The 23,813-nt window shown below is 40.1% G+C and overlaps 2 protein-coding genes and 1 non-coding gene across 9 annotated transcripts in view; 2 read left to right on the top strand and 1 right to left on the bottom strand.

The window, feature by feature from the left end:
* Positions 1 to 20,478, top strand: part of EVA1A (eva-1 homolog A, regulator of programmed cell death) — a 74,761-nt gene extending 54,283 nt beyond the window's left edge. For all 6 annotated transcript variants that reach the window (XM_017508785.2, XM_037731429.1, XM_037731428.1 and 3 more), the window contains one exon: positions 19,192 to 20,478. In XM_017508785.2, coding sequence (XP_017364274.1) covers positions 19,192 to 19,565 — 374 coding nt within the window. In that variant the 3' untranslated portion in view covers positions 19,566 to 20,478. The remainder of the gene's footprint in view (positions 1 to 19,191) is intronic.
* LOC108289337 (L-lactate dehydrogenase A chain-like) lies at positions 14,783 to 16,448 on the top strand. 2 transcript variants are annotated; one of them, XM_037731427.1, is made up of 2 exons: positions 14,783 to 15,567; positions 15,837 to 15,990. In XM_037731427.1, exons 1-2 carry the CDS (start codon positions 14,881 to 14,883, stop codon positions 15,972 to 15,974), a joined length of 825 nt encoding a protein of 274 aa, XP_037587355.1. In that variant the 5' UTR covers positions 14,783 to 14,880; the 3' UTR covers positions 15,975 to 15,990. The 2 variants fall into 2 exon arrangements, with proteins under 2 accessions (XP_037587355.1, XP_037587354.1); XM_037731426.1 differs by having other exon boundaries at positions 14,783 to 16,448.
* A 2,579-nt stretch (positions 20,479 to 23,057) lies between the features above and the next one.
* On the bottom strand, positions 23,058 to 23,192 carry LOC119468241. The gene has a single exon (XR_005196894.1). It is a non-coding gene; the product is annotated as a small nucleolar RNA U109 (small nucleolar RNA).
* Positions 23,193 to 23,813: the final 621 nt, after the last annotated feature.

Genomic DNA, 23,813 nt, shown 5'->3' with positions numbered 1-23,813 from the left:
CTTTTTTATGCGCAGGTAGCGTGCCATGCATGCTGTTTGGCACTTCACTTTTTTCACTGAACAATATGTTAAGGAGATATTTTAGATCAGCATGTGAAGACCTTCCTCATTCTTTTAGACAACTATATATTGTTCCATTATATAAATGGGCATCCATAGTTTAAACAGTCCTTTACTGGTGTCTAGTGAAAAATGGTTCAAATCTTTCCAAACTGAGCAACACGCAGAGCTGCAATAAATAATTATGACATATATGTTGAAGTGCTCTGGTAGAATAGGTGCCCCAAAGTGGAACTGTGGGAACAAAGTATGTATAAATTATCAACTGAGAAAAATATTAATAAATTGTCATTTAAATAATGTTACTACTTTACTCTTAAAAGATATGTGAGAAGCCCCTGCAACAGTGTTTTCAACCTTTTGAACTTTGACAGTCTGGTAGATGGAGAATGATGTCTAAGTGCTATTTAATTTCTGCTTTTCTAGATCAGGAGTTAGGAAGCTTTTTCTTTGAAGGATCAGACAGTAAATAATTTCAGCTTTGTGAGCCAGTCTCTGCTGTAACAACTTAACTCTGCATTGTAGCATGAAAGCAGACATAGACAATGCACAAATGAATGGGTGTCATTGTGTTCAATAAAATTTTATTTACAAAATCATATGGCTGGGCAGACTTGGCTTGTGAGCCATAGTGTGTCAGACCCCATTTTTCATATGTTGAAGAGCCATTTGTATTTCTTTTTCTGTGAACTGTTCATATCTTTTGTTCATTTTTATTGGCCTTTTACTTAACACTCTTTCTAGGTACTTTTCCTATATTAGCCCTTTGTGTCTGTTACATATTACAGATATTTTTCCTAATTTTTCAATGGCTTTTGACTTTTCGTATAGTAATATTTTTCAGAGCAGGAGTTTTGGGTGATTATTTTTCCCCGTTTAACCAATATTCTTTGAATGTGTACCTGCAAGTACAGTTATGCTAACTGCATAGTATTGAATAGAATGTGAATCACGTTTCCCATGACTTTGGTATGAGGGAGGCAGTGTCTCAGCAGTGAGTTTAAGACCCTCCACAACTTATCTGATGATAGTCACAAAATTGGACATTTCAGAAGGTATTGAAGTTCTGGGTTTTCTCAATCCTCTTTATACTATGAATGCTGTAAGGGCCGAGGGCCTTTGTGTCCTTACCCTTTAAGGCATTGGAGACTTGCAGTAAATGTTTGTGGAATGAATATAAGTAACCATTTATTAATATATACAATTCGTAAATTTTTAAATATTTAAATTGCATACAGAAACATATGCACAAAACATTTATGGAAAGCTTGATGAATTATTATAAAATAAGTACACTCGTGTAACCAAGAAATAGAATCAGACTTGCTCATGCCCCTGATAGTCATGATCTCCTTCTCTTTCCAAAGGTAACCAAGATCTTAAGAACTAAGTATAGATCAACTTTGTCATTTCATACAAGTGTTTTATTACAGAACATTCAAAACATATACAAATACCAAAAAGTATAATAGACTGTCACCCAGTTTTAACATCTACTAGTCATATGTCATTTTTGTTTAATCTGTACTTCAATTCATTCCCCACCGCCACTTCATTGGGTTTTTGATTATTTTTTAGATAAAATGCATACACATTGAAAGGCACAATCTTAACTGTACCTTTTTGACAAATCAACATACCCATGTAAACTTCCCCTCTTTTCAGAATTGAAATACCCCCCTTAACAGTCATTAATGTGCATAGAAATTATCTCAAAGTATTATTTAAAATCCAGATTTCTGTAAAATAGGTGTGAGTTTTGACTGAGAATTTGTATTTCTAACAACGTACAGATCTACAGAGCACATGGTAACTGCGATGTTTCTTTTATCTACAGTAAATACAATTTGATGAATAAAATTAAGGAAAATTGACTTAGGGCAAAAGGATGAATCAAAACGTCTGTGCAATATGCTATCTATAGGAACATTTGGTTAACAATAACATAAGCTAACCAAACAATTTTATTATTTTAATAACCAAAATTAGCAATAATCTTACTGTGTTCATGGAAGTGCTCCAGCAGAATAAAAAATTTTAGTAACATGAGAGGGTACTGGTTAACTGGTTAACAGCAAATATTTGAAAGTAAATGTCTGATAAAATTAAGTAGCAGATATCTTTTCAAGCCCATAGATGATCTTACATAGTTACCCAAATTCAGTCATTTACATCACAAGTGCAGATAATTTTCATGGCTTCCTATTAAAATTATATTTTAATGCCCTTGTACATTTTAACTCAGTTTTCTTATAAAATTCACCAACTTAAATTTTTATATGACATATGATAAGTTCCCTTCTTTAAATTTACTTCATTTCATTAGGTAGTGTCTACGTGTCCCCCACCCAGTATTATTTGGGGTTCCTCCATTCACAATGGCATCACAACTAGGGAAACAGGGATCCACAAGACGTGGTACAGGCTATCCTCCGCATCTCTTTCCTCCTCAGGGCATCAGGTCCTCAGTCCACCAAATCACGTGAGAGTAGAGCTTATATATTTTGTTGCATAGAGGGTATCGTTCCTGAGCCTTTCCCTCTGAGAAGGAAAAGACCAGAAGGTCCTCTTAGGGGACACTTACTGGGAGGGCTAAGTCCCCTAAGGTGTGAGGCTCTGATCTGCACAGACTTTTCAGGAGGGAGGGATGAGGCAACCATTCTGAATCTGCAGCTCTACTATCTCTTGTCCCATCTCAAGACAAATCTGAGGGGCTGTTCCGGACTGTTTGGATGGAGGAGGTGGAGGAACAGTTTGGGCTTTGATGTGGCTTAGATGAAGTCTGTCATAGGGGTACAGGAGTTCAATGCTCGGTATCTGGGCTGGTGTCTTTGAGGTCAGTAGGTTGCCTCTTTGTATCCAAGTCTATTTTCACTAGGGAGGAGGCTGGAGAGTAAATGGCTTCCAGAGGCCCCCTTTGATTATCTTTGGAGGACAGGACCCCACCCCAGCCCTTTACTGGGCACCTACTGGTCCTGGCCATGTGTCCTAAGACTTGATAGTTCTTACATGTTCTCTTGGAAATCAATTAAATTTGTTTCCTCCAAATCTTGCAGTAAAACTGATGCTCCAGAAAGATGTATCACAGATATTCTGCTTTTGTGCATCCTCCCTGCATAGAATTGAGGCTGTACCTACTCTGGTTTCAGAAGCATGCAATAGAGTGGTACTTAATCTGAAAAAGGTTTCAAACACTCATCAGGGAGCTTCCTTCCTGGGCTGAGAAATGGAGAAACCCAGGCCTCCAGTCCCAACCGCTAGGGAGGGGCTCACAATTTGTAACATTTTTTAACAGTTGGAATATCCTCTGCTAGAGAGGACTTACTGGTGAAAGTAGTACTTTTGTGCACAGATGATAGCAAGATAAATTAGTGTACTACTTTTCAAAACCCACTTGGCAATGTGTATCAAGAGCTATAATAATGTGTATCCTGTTTGACGCAGAGATTCCTTTCCTGAAAATCCATTGCAAGGCAATAAACAACAAGCAAAAAAGGAAGCAGCATTAAGCACAAAAATATTTCTTCTATTATTAGTTTTCAAAAATATTTCCTCATAACAACCTAAATATCCAAAGGCAAGAAGCAGTTTTTGTCAACTGAGGCACTTTCACTCAGATGAATGCTATGTAGCCATCATTGGGCATGATGGAGGGAGACCACGGAGCAATACTGAACAGTGTTATATACTGTGTGAAGTGTACATGTACAGTATATCCAGAAGAAAAGATATGAATTATATATGTATACCTATATATATATGTATGTGTGTGTGTGTGTGTGTATATATATATATATATATACATATATGTATATATACACACCCTGACTATAAGCAAGTAAATGTGAATAAATACGGGCATATTTATATGATAAATAACAAAGGAAAATTCACTGTACTACACACTGTATAATTATATTCAGGTTGTGAAATTATGATGATTTTACAGTTTTAAAAAATTCCTGGCCAGGCACAGTGGCTCACGCCTGTAATCCCAGCACTTTGGGAGGCTGAGGCAGATGGATCACGAGGTCAGGAGATTGAGACCATCCAGCCAACATGGTGAAACCCCATCTCTACCAAAAATACAAAAATTAACTGGGTGTGGTAACACACACCTGTAATCCCAGCTACTCGGGAGGCTGAGTCAGGAGAATGGCTTGAGCCCAGAAGGCAGAGATTGCAGTGAGCCGAGATCATGCCACTGCACTCTACCCTGGTGACAGAGCAAGACTCCATCTCAAAAAAAAAAAAAAATTCTACTCTTTTAATGTTATACTTGCACATATTTACACACATACATACATATACATATGTATCCACATATAACAAATTTATTAGCTGAACTTTTAGAAATAGTGTATTCATAATTTAGTTCAATTAATATTGCAAGATACGCACCATGAGCAAGCACACTGTGCTGGGTGCTCAGAGAATCCAAAGTGAATCAATCACATGCATTCTGCCTTCAGATTCCTCACTGTCACGTGGGAAAGATAATGGTTATATAACTAATTATAATGCAACCACATAAAGTGGTTCCTAGACTGGAAGGGCTAATTAATCACATCCTTCTTCCAAACTCAAGGACCCAGAAAAACACTCAAATTTTGAAGTTGACCTCATCATTGTCAATTTCAGCAGTGGTAAAGCTGGGTGAAAAAAATGTGTCAGGGTCTTCTACCTGGTCCGTTGAGTTCCAGGGTAGCTATGGGATTGTAGGTCCTTCCCTTGCAGGGGAAGGAAAGAGAGCCAGTGGATTCGGAGGAGAGGTAGTGCAATGGATGCTTCCTTGTGGGGCACCTACTGCCTGTGGAAGGAGATAAAATTAGTGAATTTTCTTTTCTTTTTTTTCTTTTTTTACTTTAAGTTCAGGGATACGTGTGCAGAACGTGCAGGTTTGTTACATAGGTATACATGTGCCATGGTGGTCTGCTGCATCTATCAACCTGTCATCTAGGTTTTAAGCCCCATGTGCATTAGGTATTTGTCCTAATGCTCTCTTTCCCCTGTCCCTCCACCCCCTGACAGGCCCCCCCATGTGATGTTCCCCTTCCTGTGTCCATGTGTTCTCATGTTCAACTCCAACTCATGACTGAGAATATGTGGTGTTTGGTTTTCTGTTCCTATGTGAGTTTGCTGAGAATGATGGCTTTTAGCTTTATCCACGTCCCTGCAAAGGACATGAACTGAAATGAATGAATTTAAAGGAGCCCATGTCAGAGCCAGCCAGGTAGAGACAGAAATTTCCCAATACTCCTTCTTGGGGAAGAACAAGTCAGAGAGGGAAGAAAAAGGAAGGAAGCTTCCTCCAGCATTTTAGAGAGGGCAGTAGTGTTAGTGGAGGTCTTCCCTTTCCTATGGGGTGGGGCAGAATGCCATAAAGAGATTTCTTACGGTGCCAGAAGAGTTTGGAGAAGAGTTTATGCTGAGCACTCCCCGCCTACACACAAACCCCATGACTTTCTTTAACGCCCACTTTCTAATTTTATTTATTATTTTGGGGGATTAAAATTGTTTTTTATTAGTGTAAATTTACGGGGCACATGTGAAATTTTGTTACATGTATATATGTAGTGATCATGTCAGGGCATTTAGAGTGTCCATCACCCAAGTACAATACATTTTTATTAACTATAGTCATCCCGCTCAGTTATCAAACACTGAATGTATTCCTTCTATCTAATTGTATGTTTGTACTTGTATGTTTGTACCTTGTAACCTGCTTCTCTTCATCCTTCCTCATACTTTCAACTCACCTTTCCCAGCCTGTTATCTGTCTTTCCACTTTCTATCTGCATGCGATCAAATTTTTAAACTCTCACATTTAAGTGAAAACATGCAATATTTGTCAAAACCAATTTTAAAAGCCTTTTCCTTTTCACTCAAGGAATTGGAAGCTTCGAAGCCAACAAGAAAGCCCAGCCAGAGAGAAGGTTACATTTGCATGGAAACCAGCTGGCCTGGTCTGGGCTTGCTGCTGCTGCCCTCTCCTGTAAGGAGTTTGTTGGGCATGATCTGACCTCTGAGGGTGCAAATGAAATTAGCTTCAGGACCTCTACATAGGGCCTCTTCCTGCTCGTGAAAACAATGACCCTGCAGGAAACAAGATATAGCAATACATTTATTTTTATTTATTAAGGGAAAACAACTGACAATAGCCCTCCCCACTCCACTTCCTGGGTAATTAACAGCTGTCTGGATCTGGTCAAGACCAGGGTGGATCACTGGCCAAGAGGAAGTGACCTGGAGCAGAAAGTATTAGAGGAGAGAAAAAAACAATCACCTTAGAGCTCCAGTTTTGAATTTTGTGGGAAAAGGATGAAAAGGAATGATATAAATTGTATCAGCTGTGAAAATCAGGCCTGAGTCACCAGCGTAGGACCCAGTAAACTCCCTTACCCAGTCTGGTTGCTCTTACTGGGCTTGTCCAGGAATCCACATCTGGATGCCGGAGGCAAAAGGGGATGTTTTCTGATCTGGGAGGCAGGACAAGGTGGATTCATTAAGCTACAGAAGGAGAAGAGTGCTTTCCAAGATGGAGTTCAGAAACTGTCTTTGAAGTTAGGCCTATGTAATAGATGCGGTGAGGGCAGTATGTGAAAGCTAGAATGACTTATCTTTCTGCCTATAGTATGAAGTATCACTTTCTATTTTGGTCAAAGCATGGACTTTTGAGTATCAGGCAGAATTACATTTGACACCTTCATCATGGCCTCAACTTTTAAACAAGAGTAACACTGCTTATCCTGCTGAACAGTGGTAATGGCTAAAGGTATTACAGATAATCAACATAAAGGAATTATTCCAGATCCTGGCAAAGAGAAGCATTCAATGAACGATAGCTCTCTCACTCACTCTATGTACATATGTACATATGTATGTATGTATGCATGTACGTATGTATGTTTCTGTCTCCTTCCCTCTTTCCCTCTTTTCCTTCTTGCCTTCCTTCCTGTTCTCAACCCTCCCACCCTCCCCTGTGAGTGCATTTCTCTGTCTCTTTGTACATGCATATATGCCATATGTATATCTGTGTATACCCTAATATTTTAAAGCATTCTTAGATTCCAGAATAGGTAAAAGGGTACATGAAGAGATGACATTTGTGAAGGGATTGGGAAGTAGAAGAAATATAGCTCAAGCTCTGCTATATCTGTTCAGCATTTTTAGGTTTCTCTTGACTTTTATTTCACTGGAGTATGTGGCCATTGTGATTGTGTTAGAAACCTTCATGGTCTGAAAACCCTTGTAGGGAATATAGGCGTTTCCAAGAAATGGAGATAGATTTATGGAGCTCCAGATTTATACTCCAGGAAGCACAGGGTTATGTTTGCTGCGTTAGTGGATACGTGAGCTATCTAGAGGTTTTAAAAGACGCTATTCCAAATTTATTTCTAACCTACCAACATTGATTGGTTGAATTCAGTTATTTTAATGCTATACACTTATACTAACAGAAGAGAGGTTGAGTTATCACTTGAGTTGGGTAATAAAGCAAGTGTAACTGATGTACTCTTTCTCTGTCATGTCCTCTTTCCCTCACTCAGGATCCAGGAAGATTTCCTCTTGGTTGGGAAATTGTATTCTATGGGTTGAGGGGATTGAGGGAAGAGGCAATATCGGTATCTCCTTCTGAATCATGACTTACCTAGGCAGGTTCTCTTCAAGGCTTCTTGTGGAGACAGAGGACGAGATTTTGGTCTGAAGGCTCATCCGCAGAAAATGGATGTACAGTGCCAATCACGGGCGCTTTGCCTGCTGATTGCTACTTACTCTGCCTACAGGGTCCCTTCCCTTACCCATGAGAGCAGAGCCAGCTTCCCATTGTGCGGGCCTTCAAGGGCATCATATGAGAAGTGGGCCAGTCCCTTTCTTTGGCTTATTCCATTCTAGCTCAGAAAAGCTGTAGCGTAACTATAATTGGCTCAATTTCTTTTGCTTGATTAAGGAGGCAAAGCCAAAGTAAAGCCAGAAATCAAAACCTTTTTTGTTGCCAGGGCATACTGCGCAGTATAAATTCATTTCTAATTTATATACTCAAAGCCATACCTCCTAAACCAAAGTATATGAAGAATTACTTAAAATTCTTCTTTTCCTAAGGGGAGAATTTTCACAATAACCTTATGTAGAATTTTTATTCCACACTCATAATAAAGTGATCTTTAATAGAACTTTAAGAAAACTCCTTTGGAATGTTTCATACTGCCAAAAGAAGGAATAAAATGTTTGTGAAATTCAAAGCATGTCACTTGAGCACTACATCAATGTAAAAAAGACTCAGTTTTATTGAAGGTTAATTATCTATTGGAAAAAAATTCACTAAGGGGCCCACACTCTCACATTCCAGCAGAGGAATAAGGAATGAACATGAAGAGGGGGCTGTGTTTGTGGATCAAGAGTGGACACTGAAGTCTTTTGCTTGTCTGCACTAAAGGCTCCTGTGGAAGAGTTTGGGAGGATGTGATTGAAAGGGAGATTGGAACCAGATTTTTGACAGCTTTGAATATCCTTTTTTTTTTTTTTTGAAAAAGTAGTAATAAGGCAAGTAATCAGAGTCACATTTTAAAATGTTGCTTTGACATCCATGTGCAAAATGAATTGAAGGTGGAAGAAAGTGGAATCCAAAGCTAGAAAGCTGCAGGTGTGGCGAAATGGCAGTGAGTAGAAATGGGATAGAGGAGACATGAGAATGGTGAGATTAATTAGTTTATGGCTAGAAGCCAGAATGAGTTAAAAAGATGACTCTGGGCATTGGGCACAGATGACTGAAGGGAGCCTCAGGCAGAAAGGGGAAGGTTGAAAAAGGGAGGGAGAGCGGGAGGAAGGGAGAGAGAGAAAGGGACAGAGAGGGAGGTAAGAGAGAGAACTTGCTGTTTGAGATAGAAGAGGGTGAGATCAATGTGAGGTACGTTCTGTATGAAGTTGGAAGGTACATGACAGTTTTTAAACACAAAAGTTAAAACTTACAGGAAATGTGTCTCTTAAAGAGATGGATAAGTTTCTTCCTTTCCTCTCTATGTATTTATGTATTCACAAATAAATATCACTTATTGCCAGAAGGAGGCATGATTCAGTGACAGTTCTATTTCTGATTTTTATTTGTATAGCAGTGTTGAGAAACTTTGTTCACATAAACATATAGACAAAAACAAAAGAAGTTTTGATGTAATAAAGTCACTCCAGTTTTTGAATTAACTTTTCTTTCTATGCCAAAAATCAGAGTGATCCGTCATCAAAAGTTATTTTGATTTATCAGATGACAACCTGATTAGGCCTTCCTTCTGTTTTGTTGAAAACCAAGAATTGGAAACTGACTTGAAAAAGGATGTGTTACCAGTTATTAGGGGCTTTTGCCTCCTGTCATTGACATCAATATTCCAATATTTGGAACTGTTATTTTGCTTGGTGGCCATTTTTGCACTCGGGGCAGCGCACCATAGTAAGATGGGATGTGGGGTGGGGGAAGGGTCTGACTTCAGTGACATGGGGGAAGCAGTGGGTGGTGTAGAACAGGTAAACCTGTGCCTTCCTCCACAGGCACCTTCTCAGGCAGATCCAGTATAGGAAAGATCAAAGAAAATGACTGTGTAAGGTCTAGAAACAGATTTCCTTAAAACCAGCTATGCCTGTTCACCTCTTAGACACACATTCCCGCTGTGAAGACTGTTTATCTCAAGGCCGAGCAGTGAGATAAAACTCAGACCCTTTTAGACCCACAAGGACTTAGGCATCGTCAGTGGACTGATGGGACCATGAGTTTGTGGGCAGAGGCAGCACCCTGGGCCCTCTGACCAGCCATCATCCTGAGTAGAGTGAGCTTATTCCTACCTGATGCAGCTAGTGGCAGAAAATCAATTCCGTTAGCAATTGGAAACAGATTTCTGAGGCAGAGTCAAGACTGTTTTAGAGGAAAAGGGCTCCTAAGGAGCTCTGGACAAAGCAGACAGGTCCAAGACCTGACCCTGGGAAGATGTTTTATCTTGATAAACAGAAGAATCCATTTCTCCAGCAGATGGGCTTCATTTTGCTTTATCCCAGTGATTTTGACTTTTAGATTCTCACTAGAATTAAGTTTTGTAAAGACCACTCTGGACTGACCCTTTCTCACCTTTTTGGTTTTCCATTTCCTGTGCTCACTGACTTTTCCCCAATTCTGCACTCTCTGAGCCTGCCCCAGTGGTGCCTCACGCACACTTCCATTATTTCACTCAGTTATGCTTAATTCCAATTACGTTTATTGCGTGTCCGTTTCTCCTATGAGGCTTGAAGGTCCAGTGAGGTTGTGATTGGCCCAAGGTCATTTAACTAATAAATGAGAGCACCTTCCTCCCACTTTACAAAAGAAAGGCAAATTATTAGATTTAACCCAATCCAAGGGGGGCCAAGTCCAGGGCTTTTATTTGCCCCAAGACATGTTCTCTCTATCTGAGAGCTTAAGAATTCTCTAAGTTGCTCTAGAATCTAGATAAAACCCAGGCCTATTCCAGCCTGTCATCAGATAGCATGTTTTTATACACATTGTCCATGTTAATTATAATCAGGCAGACATGAGCAAATCACAAATAAATGCAAATTGGTGTGGAGTTCATGGGCTGTCCTGGTCATTATTTCCTCCAGGAAAATATAAATCTAAAGATAAAGGTGGGGTCTTTGATGTGATCCCATAACACCTGGCATAGGAATATGCTATTTGTAAGCAAATGAGTTCTGAGAAGACCATCTTTTTTAAAAAAAAAACAATGTGTGCGTGTGGTGCAAATTTAAATTTATAAGTCACTCAGTAGTGCTACAACTAGAGATGTACAGATACATTGACAACTTAACATTTGGTTCCCTTTTAAAAGTAAATAGCATCTCAATCTAATGGTGAGACATTAAGCTAATTGTTAAATAATAGCTAAAACAGATCTTTTCCTGAAACGGTGTTGCCAGATTTAAAAAAATTAATACACATTATGTACAACTGTTTTGAATTAACATAAAAATTGAAGAGGTAGTGCAGAAGGTTCTCATATCCCTTCCCCACTAGTTTTTTTTTAATGTTTATTTTAGGTTTGGGGGTACCTGTGCAGTTTTGTTACATGGGTCAGCTGCATATCACTGAGGTTTGGTGTCCAAATGATCCTGTCACTTAGGTGGTGAGCATAATACCTGATAGGTAGTTTTCCAACCCATGCCCCCATCCTACCCTCCCCCCTTTAATAGTCCCTAATATCTATTGTTCCCTTCTTTATGTCCAGATTTAACCAGTGTTTAACTCCCACTTATAAGTGAGAACATGCAGTATTTAATTTTTTATTTCTGTGTTAATTTGCTGCAAACGACATGATTTTATTTCTTTTACGGCTGGTTAGTATTCCATGGTGTATATGTACCACATTTTCTTTATCCAATCCACTGTTGATGGATACCTAGGATGTTTCTAGGTTTTTTGCTATTGTGAATAGTGCTGTAATAAACTTACCAGTGCAGGTATCTTTTTTTGTGGAAAGATTTTCTTTTAGTGGGTCTCCATGCTGCTTTCCACAGGGGCTGAACTAATTTATATAAATTTATATTCCTTTTTTTTTGAGACAAGGTCTCACTTTGTCGCCCAGACTAGAGTACAGTGGTACAATCTTGGCTCACAGAAGCCTCCACTTCCCTGGTTCAAGCAATCCTCCTGTCTCAGCCTCAGAAATAGCTGTGACTACAGGCATGCACCACCATGCCTAATTTTTGTATTTTTTGTAATGATGGGTTTCCCCCCACTGCCTTAGCCTCAGAAGTAGATGTAATTACAGGCATGTACCACCATACCTAATTTTTGTATTTTTTGTAATGATGGGTTTTCCACCGTGTTGCCCAGGCTTGTCCCAGCCTCCCTGAGCTCAAGTGATCTGCCTGCCTCAGCCTCCCGAAGTGTTGAGATTATAGGTGTGAGCTACCATGCCCAACCGTGTTCCCTTTTATCCACAACTTTGTCAACATGGTATTTTTTTACTTTTAATAATAGCCATTCTGACTGGTATGAGATGGTATCTCATTGTGGTTTTGACTTTGATCATGATTTCTCTGATAATTAGTGACATTGAGCATTTTTTCATATATTTTTTGGCTGAATATATGTCTTCTTTTACAAAGTGTCTTTTCATGTCCTTTGCTCATTTTTAATGGAGTTGTTTATTTTTTGCTTACTCAACTATTTAAGTTTTTTTTAATATATTCTAGATATCAGGTCTTTGTCAAACGCATAGTTTAGCAATATTTCCCCCATTCTGTAGGTTATCTGCTTACTCTATTGATAGTTTATTTTGCTGTGAAGAAGCTCTTGTTTAATTAGATCACACTTGTCAATTTTTGTTTTTGTCACAATTGCTTTTGGAGACTTGGTCGTAACTTCTTTGCCAAGGCCCGTGTCCAGAATGGTATTTCCTAGGTTTTCTTCTAGGGTTTTTATAGTTTTAGGTCTTACATTTAAGTCTTTAATTCATCTTGAGTTAATTTCTTGTATATGGTAAAGAGGAGTCCAGGTTCAATCTTCTGCATATGGCTAGCCAGTTATCCTACAACCCTTTATTAAATAGAGAATCCTTTCCCTTTGCTGTTATTGTTGACTTAGTCAAAGATCAGATGGTTATACGAATGTGGCTTTATTTCTGGGTTCTTTATCCTGTTCCATTGGTCTCTTTGTTGGTTTTTGTACCACAGCCATGCTGTTTGCTTACTGTAGCCTTGTAATATAGCTCAAAGCTGGGTAATGTGATGCCTCTGGCTTTTCGTCTGTCCCCACCCGCCCCGCCCCACCGCCTTCCCCTTAGGATTGCTTTGGCTATTTGAACTCTTTCTTAGTTCCATGTGAATTTTGGAATCACTTTTTCTAATTCTATGAAAAATGATGTTGGTATTTTGATAGGAATAGCATAGTAAATTGCTTTGGGCAGTATGGCCATTTTAACAATATTGATTCTTCCAGTCCATGATAATGGAGTCTTTTTCTATTTGTTAGTGACATTTCTAATTTCTTTCAGTAGTGTTTGGTAATTCTTGTTGTAGAGATTCTTCACCTACTTGGGTAGCTATATTTTTAGGTATTTTATTATTTTTGTGGCAATTGCAAATGAAATTGCATTTTGGTTTGGCTCTCAGCTTGGACATTGTTGGTGCATAGAAATGCTACTGATTTTTGTATTCTGAAACTTTACCTAAGTCAGTTATCTGTTTGAGGAGCCTTTTGGCAGAGTCTTTAGGGTTTTCTGGGTTTGAAGTCTTGTTGTCTGTAAAGAGTGACAGTCTGGTTTCCTCTCTTATTATCTAGATGCCTTTTATTTCTTTCTCTTGCCTGATTGCTCTAGCTAGGTCTTACAAGACCACCTTTTATTTACCCAGAAAGGAACGTTAACCAAGCACTTTCACATGCATTATCTATACTGATCTTCCCAACAGCTTTGTGTAATAGATGGCACCTCAGCATTGATACTGATGCCATAGAAGCACCAAGAAATGATGGGAAGGGACTAGGCTTTGAAACTGGATAGACTTGGGTTTGTTATCTTAGGCCTTTCTACCTTGTCCTGTGGCCTAGGGTTGTAACAGTACCTCTTTTTGCTTCTGCCTTTTATTTCATAAAAGACAACCAAAAAAGGAGGAAAGGAGAAGGAAAAGAAATAAGTGGGCTATTGTAAAGATTGAAGCTGATGATGTAATGGATTTCATGAAATTTTAGGAACATATTTGGATAATATTTTTTTTCTTTTCATTTCAGTAGTTTCGGGGGTATAGGTGGTTTGTGGTTACATGGATACGTTCTTCAGTGGTAATTTCTGACATTTTAGTGTACCTGTCACCAGAGCAGTGTACACTGTACTCACTATGTGGTCTTGTATCACTCACCTCCCTCCCAACCATTTCCCCTGAATCCCCAGAGTCCATTATATCATCCTTATGCCTTTGTGTATATTTGGACAATCTTTGTAGATTCCAGAAGTTCAGAGACTTAAATGAGATTCAGTTCTTGCTCTCAGAATGCACCTAATCTACTGGGGAACAGATGAAAGCAGTAGACAGAAAGTAAGACAATGGGCCATTAGTGATGGAAGCACGTTGTGGGGACAACCAGCCCTAGGAGAGTGGGAGTCACTGGGGCATTTTGTGAGCATGAGGATGAGATGGAGACACTTGGACCAAACACTAGGATGATTACTTAAATTCAAGCCTACTGAAGACCACCCTTATATGGCAAGTCAACACTAACCTACAGGCTGGTCTAGTGGCTTGTTCCAGGTCACTGTCCTATTCAATATTTTTATGCTGTCTTGGATGGAATTGTACATATTGGTTTTGGTGGCAAAGTGGTAGGCTCAGAGAGATTAATTTAGATGACAACATCAAGATTATAAAAAATCTTTTTTTTTTTTTTTTGAGACGGAGTTTCGCTTTTGTTGCCCAGGCTGGAATGCAATGGCGTGATCTCGTCTCACCGCAACCTCCGCCTCCTGGGCTCAGGCAATTCTCCTGCCTCAGCCTCCTGAGTAGCTGGGATTACAGGCACGCGCCACCATGCCCAGCTAATTTTTTGTATTTTTAGTAGAGACGGGGTTTCACCATGTTGACCAGGATGGTCTCGATCTCTTGACCTCGTGATCCACCCATCTCGGCCTCCCAAAGTGCTGGGATTACAGGCTTGAGCCACCGCGCCCGGCCTAAGATTATAAAAAATCCTAACAATATAAGACTAGGGGTGCTGGAGCAGCTGCCGCCGAGTCCAGATCCCACGGCTGTGCGCCCCCGACGCCCGCCCGACATGCATTCCTGGTTCCTTTTGGTTCCAAGTCCAAAATGGCAACTCTCAAGGATCAGCTGATTCATAATCTTCTAAAGGAAGAGCAGACCCCCCAGAATAAGATTACGGTTGTTGGGGTTGGTGCTGTTGGTATGGCCTGTGCCATCAGTATCTTAATGAAGGACTTGGCAGATGAACTTGCTCTTGTTGATGTCATTGAAGACAAATTGAAGGGAGAGATGATGGATCTCCAGCATGGCAGCCTTTTCCTTAGAACACCAAAGATTGTCTCTGGCAAAGACTATAATGTAACTGCAAACTCCAAGCTGGTCATTATTACGGCTGAGGCACGTCAGCAAGAGGGAGAAAGCCGTCTTAATTTAGTCCAGCGTAATGTGAACATCTTTAAATTCATCATTCCTAATGTTGTAAAATACAGCCCGAACTGCAAGTTGCTTATTGTTTTAAATCCAGTGGATATCTTGACCTATGTGGCTTGGAAAATAAGTGGCTTTCCCAAAACCTGTGTCATTGGAAGTGGTTGCAATCTGGATTCAGCCCGATTCCATTACCTGATGGGGGAAAGGCTGGGAGTTCACCCATTAGGCTGTCATGGGTGGGTCCTTGGGGAACATGGAGATTCCAGTGTGCCTGTATGGAGTGGAGTGAACGTTGCTGGTGTCTCCCTGAAGACTCTGCACCCAGATTTAGGGACTGATACAGATAAGGAACAGTGGAAAGAGGTTCACAAGCAGGTGGTTGAGAGTACTTACGCGGTGATCAAACTCAAAGGCTACACATCCTGGGCCATTGGACTCTCTGTGGCAGATTTGATAGAGACTATAATGAAGAATCTTAGGCAGGTGCACCCAATTTCCACCATGATTAAGGGTCTCTATGGAATAAAGGATGATGTCTTCCTTAGTGTTCCTTGCATTTTGGGACAGAATGGAATCTCAGACGTTGTGAAGGTGACTCTGACTCCTGAGGAAGAGGCTCGTTTGAAGAAGAGTGCGGATACACTTTGGGGGATCCAAAAAGAGCTGCAATTTTAAAGTCTTCTGATGTCATACCATTTCACTGTCTAGGCTACAACAGGATTGTAGTTGGAGATTGTGCATGTTGTCCTTTTTATCTGATCTGTGATTAAAACAGTAATATTTTAATATGGACTGGGAAAAACATCAATTCCAGAAGTTAGAAATAGGAATGGTTTGTAAAGTCCTACAGCTATATTCTGATGCTGGATAGTGGTAACCTTGTGTAGTCCTAAACTGGTTAGTGTGAAATAGTTCTGCCACCTCTGAGGCACCACTGCCAATGCTGCACATGCTGCAGTTGCCCCTTGAGCCAGAGAGATGTTCCTTTGTTATGTAACTTCCTGGCTTCGTCACTGAACATGCCTAGTCCAACATTTTTTCCCAGTCAGTCCCATCCTGGCATTCGGTGTATAGATCCAATATCGCATGTCTTGTTCCAAAGGATCTAATTTTGTGAACTATACATATCAGTAGTGTACATTACCATGCAATGTAAAAAGATCTACATATAAACAATGCAACCAACTATCCAAGTGTTACACCAACTAAAATTACCCCCAATAAACCTTGAACAGTGAAAAAAATATATATATAAGACTAGGGTAAAACAAAGTGAAGTCTTTGTATTTGAATTGAAAATAATCCTAATAGGTAGCACACAGAAATAGAAAACACAACTTATTGCCATTACCTTTGATAAAGACTTACAGGGTTTACTTGACAATAAATTCACTATATGAGACTATTGTGATTTGCTGATAAAGACATGATTTAGGGCTATATGACTAGAAATATAGTTTCTATAAAGAGGGAGGTTATGACTCTATTATTTTCTAGGCTGGAATATTATGATGTTTACAGAGTGACTATCAGCCAATGTTCTTTGAAACCTAGCTATATGATAGTTATTTCCAAATATTTAAAGTGCTGCCACAGAAAAGAGGAATTTAACATTTTTTCTGTAGATTTGTTCTGTCATTCATACTTTCCCACACTGATATGTTTTTTACACTTCTGTGCTTTGCATTTAAAATTTAAGAATATTTCTTAGAGGGATTTCCAAATCTGTGTTGATTAATAGCATTTTGAAAGCTGTGTAGTGTTCTATAGTTTAGATAAACCTATCAAAGTTTAATCATTTCCTTTTGGATAGCAAATTTCTATATTATTTCTAATTTCTATATTATTACAATCAATGCTTATATCATCCCACTTATTACTTAAAACCCACAAATATATATATATATTTTGATTAGTACTTACAAGTGAATATAGAATATGGAAAGTAAATTTGCTCATGTCAATCTTGGGTTCTGTTAGCTTAACTACACCCTGTGACTCAAGGGCAGGCCTGTCCCTGTGTCCTCATAGGTACCTAGACATGAAAGTTGCTCACCCAAAGACTCCTATTCTGTCAGGCACACCTTACAGAGTGGGGAGTCACCACCAGGCCCACTAAGCATATTGATCATCAACAGAATGACTCTTTTCTTCTCTCACCAAGGAAAGAACCCAAATTTCTCCTCCCCTTTCAGTTAACCTGCTGAGGCCACTCCTAAATACCTACACTGGCTTTCAATTTTTTTTTTTTAAGTATTCAGTCGAAATATATTTGTCTAATATCTACAAAGTGTGAACAACTGGTCTTAAGAAAGCAGACAAAAGGCACAAAATTTGTATTACTACAGAGAAGCTTTCATGCTATTTGGATTTTATAAATATCATTGGAGTGGCACAGTAAAAAATAAATTAAGCATTCAGCAAAAACCAGATATTTCATTTTTCCCTTGCTTTGCATTTTGGTCACTCCTTTGACCTCATTTGTAAAGGCTAAAGGGTGACATTTAACTGAAACCATGGAACATGTATGCAGGCATTATGTATGTTTTAATCACAGTGCTTTCTTGCAGAGTTTGGGTCAACCAGAGAGGTGCACTTGAGGGAAAAAAAAATCCACAGGAAATTCTCTTCTCTTTCCCCAAAATAAATACAAGACTGAGGCTGTGGTTGTGCATGTTTGCATGTGCATGCGTGTATTTAACTTCTAAAGCCCTTTTTTCATCGTAAGTCTCCATATGATTGGTTTTCTGACGTAAAAGAAGCGACTAAATACGTACACTGGCTTTCAGTTGCAACTATTGCTTTTTACAATACTACCCAAAACTTAATGGCTGTAAATAACACAAATATATTATCTTCCAGTTTCTACAAGTGAGAAATCTGGGTGTAGCTTAGCTAAGTTCCCTGGTTCAAGGTTTCTCACAGGCTGCTACAAGGCCAGGCCTATTGTCCCTCAAGACTAGATGGAGGGATGATTTACTTCCAAACTCATTCACATGACTGTAGGCACCATTCAGTTCTTCAAAGGGTGTCGGCCAGAGGCTACCCTTATTTCCTTGCCACTTGGATTTCTCCATAGGGAAGATCACACATGGCAGCTGGCTTCATCAGAGCCAGCAAGTAAGAAGAGCCTGAGAGAGGGAGAGAGGGAGATAGCAAGAAGAAATCACAGTCTTATGTAACCTAATCCTGGAATCACCCATTGCTCTTGCCATGTCCTACAGTCGTCCCTCGGTATATGTGGGGGATTGGTTCCAGCATCCCTATGTATACCCCAATCTGTGCATGCACACTTAAAGTTCTGCAGTTGACCCTGCAGAAGCCACATATTTGAAAAGCTGACATTCTTTATATGTGGATTTCTCATCTTGCAAACAAGTTATTTTCGATTCACATGTTTGTTTGAAAAAAACCCATGTATAAGTGTCCTGCGCAGTTCAAATCCATGTTGTCCAAAGGTCAACTGTATTTCTTAGAAGTAAGTCACCAGGTCCACCCCTCAAGGGGAGAGGATTGCACAAGGGTGTGAATACTGGGAGGTGGGGTTTATCTCAGAAGCTGCCTACCACTGTGATGAAAGGCTAATTCAGTGGGTATGCATGAGCAAATTCACAAGTAAAGATGTTTTGTTCTACGTGAGAAGAGGCTTTAGAAGATACATCTCTTAAACAAAATGACACTTAAGCACAGCTGCTTGCATACAGTAGATGCTAAATAATTACTGTTTTTCTTTCCTTTATAGTTTCATTTGGGAATAATCTCTAAAGTTGCAAGAAGAGTGAAAGAATCTCATATACCTTTTACAGATTCACTGTTTGTCAATAATTATATTTTGAATACATTATGAAATATGTCACATGGGAGGATAATATTTGTAACCATCAAAACTGTGGGACCTGGTGAGAGGTGTAGGCTGGGGTCATATTGGGTCTCTGCCTTTGGAGTTGTCATCTCTCAAATGCTTGCTTCTTCCCCTTCTTTCCCCAGAAAATCCTGAGCGAGCAGCTCTGTACTTTGTTTCTGGCGTGTGCGTCGGGCTGGTCCTGACCCTGGCTGCTTTGGTGATAAGGATCTCTTGCCACACAGACTGCCGAAGGCGTCCCGGGAAGAAGTTCCTGCAGGACAGAGAGAGCAGCAGCGACAGCAGCGACAGCGAGGACGGCAGCGAGGATACCGCATCTGACCTCTCCGTGCGGAGACACCGCCGCTTCGAGAGGACTTTGAACAAGAACGTGTTCACCTCCGCGGAGGAGCTGGAGCGCGCCCAGCGGCTGGAGGAGCGCGAACGCATCATCAGGGAGATCTGGATGAATGGCCAGCCTGAGGTGCCCGGGACCAGGAGCCTGAACCGCTACTATTAGGGCAGCAGCAACATCCAGGAACCGCTGGAGGCCGCCTGGAAGGGAGAGGGTCTGCAGGGACAGCGGGCACAGGGAACTGAACCCAGCTCTGCTAATATTGTGATTTCTGAGAAAAGGCAGGACATGTCCCTTTTCTAGCTTGGAGGATTGCTCCTTTTTGGTCAAATCTACGGAGAAGTAGAAAAATCAAGGCAGTTCATCAGCCTTTCCAGGTCTTGGAATGGTGCTGAAAAATCCTCTCCAACACTGTGGATGCAGATTGGAGAAATGCGACTGTGGTTTCTCTTGATTTCTGAGGATCTCAGAAGTTTCTGCAGACTTGCTTGCTATGTGTTATTCCTTTGCAAAAGGAAAGATCATCATAGCACGAGGGCTGGGAATAGCAGGGTGAACTTAACCCAGTAAATGCAATTTCTTAAATGACTCCATGCTATGGAGGTGATTCTGATTCAAATAGCATGATCCATGCTTATTATTTAAGGCTGATTTTTAAAATCTGTGTTCCAAGGGCAACCTCCTCCATTTTAACTGGCACCTCAGGGATTAAAGGCCTATTTTTTAGAATAGTTCCCACTTCATTTATGAAAATGAATAGAACTATTATATTATGGGAGATGTGTCAGTGAACTAGAAAATGTCAATAACCTCAAAGGATAAAGGGTTTTTATTTTAAATAGTTTATAAAATATATACTGACATGCACATTTGAAAATGCTGCATAAAAATAAAAGTGGTATGTTTTCCCCCTCTTTGGAGACAAGAAAATTTTATTATGACTCTAGATAATTGCGATTTTAAACACTTTTTTGTTTTTTTAAAGTTTGGATTTCAAAGAAAAGAATGGAAATGAGAGGTAAGGATTAAAGCCAAAGTTAGGATGGGAATAAAAAAAATAAATATTACATAAAATCTTTTTCGTTTCATGTCTGTCTCTGTGGTTACACTTACCTTAAATGACAGCTCTTTTATATACATGGGTATGGGCTTTTGCCAGGCCCTCAAGGATTAGAGAGGAGAGATGGTTCCTGTGTGATAATGGGCTTTTCACTTTCTGTAGGTTAAATGTATGATTGCTATAGTGGAGCTGTTAAGCAGATAGAGGAATACAAGACTTACTTAAAGCTAGAAATAAGATGGTAGCCCTTATATAAAGAAGAAGATAGTAGGGAAGGAAGAGGAGCCAGGCTCTGCCACATTTAGAAATGGGTTACAGAGGACAAAGCAACATCCTGTAGGCTGGCAAACAGGAACAGTGAGACCTGTCTCTCTGGTGACTCCCTTCTCTTGCCATGGAGTAGCTTCCTAGCCTATCTGGATGCTCCAGGACCTTCCTGCTGGGAGGATCTCCCCTGTTCATTGACTTTGTCACCATGCTTAAGAGGATGGTTAGGAGACCTTTCTCTGGTGAGGTCTCTATTGCTTTAGCAACCCACTTTTTGTTGTAAGAACTCTTGGAGGGTGGTCTTAAGAATTGAACAATCATAATCATAATCTCCACTTTCCAAGGGGGCAATAAAGTTCACTTGAAACACTCAGTCACTGGCCTGACTATATTTTTGGGTGGCTAGTGATATTGACTAGTTATAAGTGCCAAAAAATCTTGTTGAGTCAGCATCTCTCAGTCTGGATCCGTGCCCTTGCGGTTTCAGTCCTTTAGCAATAATTGCAGGAATCATCCATTCCCCTGGGCTTTAGATTAACATCATCTATCCTTGTTTCCACCTCTTAGAAAAATGGAACCATTGGGAGCTGCTTTTCATCACCAGGAGGCATCAAGCTGATTATGGGGCGAGATTACGAGCCTTATAACTGCAGAAGCAGAGGTGTTTGGGAGGGCTCTGGGGCATATGCCTGTCTCAGTTCTCACTCCCATATCCTTTCGACCAAGTCCATAATGCTGTTGCTATTATGGTGGTGGGGACATGACCTGAGGCATAAAATACACTAGGTAGCAGCTGCTTCACTTTCATATAACAAGGATTACAGCTTTTCAACCTTCCCTATCTTGAGTCAACCAGTTTCACATTTTAGATTTATCACTTCACATCTGGTTTAAGTTTCTGTGTTAGGACACTTGCACTTGGAACAGAAAGATATTCCACTTAAGAGCATTTATTGATTCACATAACTGGAAGGTCACTGCTGGATCTGAAGCTTTACAGGTGATTGGATCCAGGGGCTTAAATGCTACCAAAAAGTTGGTCTTTCTTAGCTCTCCACTTTGCTTCCTTCTGCTGCTGGTTTCATTATCATCTACTGCAGATGAAACTGTAACACACTTGTACAATATAGTGTGTTGTGTTGCTTGCTTCTGAACAAACCCCCACACAGCTCACAGACTGTGTATGTGCATATTTGGCATAGTTTCATGGCTTATTTAGCTCAGAAGTCAGAAGCAAGACAGACAACATGGAAGGGATGCTTTTGGTGCAGGTTTCCTGGTCTTTGGCAGTTTCACAGAGAAGCTCTAGCTGACAAAATTCTGAGATAACTTTACAAAGTAAAGATGTCTTTGGAGCCAAAGAAATCTTTGGGCATTAATGCTCCCACCAGCTTCCTTTAAGAGCCTCTTCCTGAGCTGCAAGGGACAGGTGGTCATTTTCAACTCATGGCATCTGCAAACCCACTCAGCTGAACCTTTGCCATGTGGCAGGGAGCACACCATAGGCACTTCTGGATTTACATAGTTTCAAATAAGCACAGAAGAGAAAAAGAAACACCTTGCTCTGTGGCTTAAAATATAAAATTACAGGAAGGACTCAATAGCCTGGCTTGTATAGGTCCATGGATGAAATCACCGGTCATTGTGGGCGAGAGACTGAGCTTCTCTAAGAAGAAAGCGGAGCTAGGATGCTAGGCAGATACTGAAATAGCCACTGCATCATTCTTTCCTGTCTTTCTTGGTTTTCCTACTTTCTCTCTTGATTTTCCTTTTTCATTTTTCTTAACATTTTATCTTATTTTCCTCAACCCCTTCAGTATGGGTCCATCCTTCTAACCTTGAAGAGCTGATCTCACCCGACATCCTGAGACATCTCATATACTGCAGTGACTCTAAAGACCACCTACACACTGATGACTTGAAAAATCTCTTTCCAGTCCTGGCTAAGATTCAGACTCATATTATCCATCAACCTCAACCACAGGAGACAGCTGTTGCACAGAATAAATTTGGCAGTGTCAGGGAGATGCTTTAGTTGCTATGGCTGGGTGGGTGGGATGCTATTTGTATCTAGTGGCTAGAGGCGAGGAATGCTGCTAGACATTCTATAGTGCCAAAGCCAGCCTTCTAGTCCTCTCCACCAATGCTCCAGCCGTGAGTGAAGCAATCTCCAAGTTATTCCAGCCCCTAGCCATATGACTCTTTCCAACCAAAGCCTTAGACATTGTAGAAGAGACATAAATCACCCCTGTCCAGCTTCTTAGTCCACAGAATCCATAAACATAGTAAATTGGTGGTAGTTTTATGCCACTAAGTTTATTTTTCCACTTTTATGAAGGAGAAATATATTTCCTTACAACCTCTACCATAAAGTTGGTCACCCTGAGGAGTCCTTTTTAAATGTAGCATGTTTTGAATGTATTACCATTCCCAAAGGATAGAGGAGTAAACATTTCTACATGCAATATGCCCCTTAGTTTACAAAATAGATAGCTGGGCAACTTCCCAAAACTGCGCTCACCTTCTCCCCAGACCTTAGACTCTACCTGTATTTTCTGTCAGTTAATGATATGGTTTGGATCTGTGTCCCCACCCAAATCTCATATCGAATTGTAATCTCTAATGTTGGAAGAGGGGCCTAGTGGGAGGTGATTGTATCATGGGAACCGGTTTCCCTCTTTCTGTTCTCATGATAGTGAGTAAATTCTCATGAAAACTTGCTGTTTAAAGGTGTGTGGCACCCACCTCTTCTCTCTCTTCCTCCTGCTCCTTCCATGTAGGATGTGCCTGCTTCTTCTTTGCCTTCTGCTATCATTGTAAGTTTCCGGAGTCCTTCCAACCATGCTTTCTATGCAGCCTGTGGAATGATAAGCTAATTAAACATCTTTTCTTTATGAATTACCTAGTCTCAGGTAGTACTTATAGCAATGTGAGAATGGACTAATACAGTTAATGACAAGGCAAGTTACCAGGTAAGCCAAGTCAGAAGCCTGGAACCATTCCAGTTTCCTTCTTTTCCTTGAAGTTTCACATATAACAATTAACAATCTTCCCGATTTTAAGTATTAATATTTCTTGCATTCATT

Source organism: Cebus imitator, unplaced genomic scaffold (assembly GCF_001604975.1).
Source record: "Cebus imitator isolate Cc_AM_T3 unplaced genomic scaffold, Cebus_imitator-1.0 Scaffold399, whole genome shotgun sequence".
NCBI lineage: Eukaryota > Metazoa > Chordata > Mammalia > Primates > Cebidae > Cebus > Cebus imitator.
Note: the sequence above shows the minus strand (reverse complement) of the source record. Positions and strands in the feature narration are given on the sequence as shown.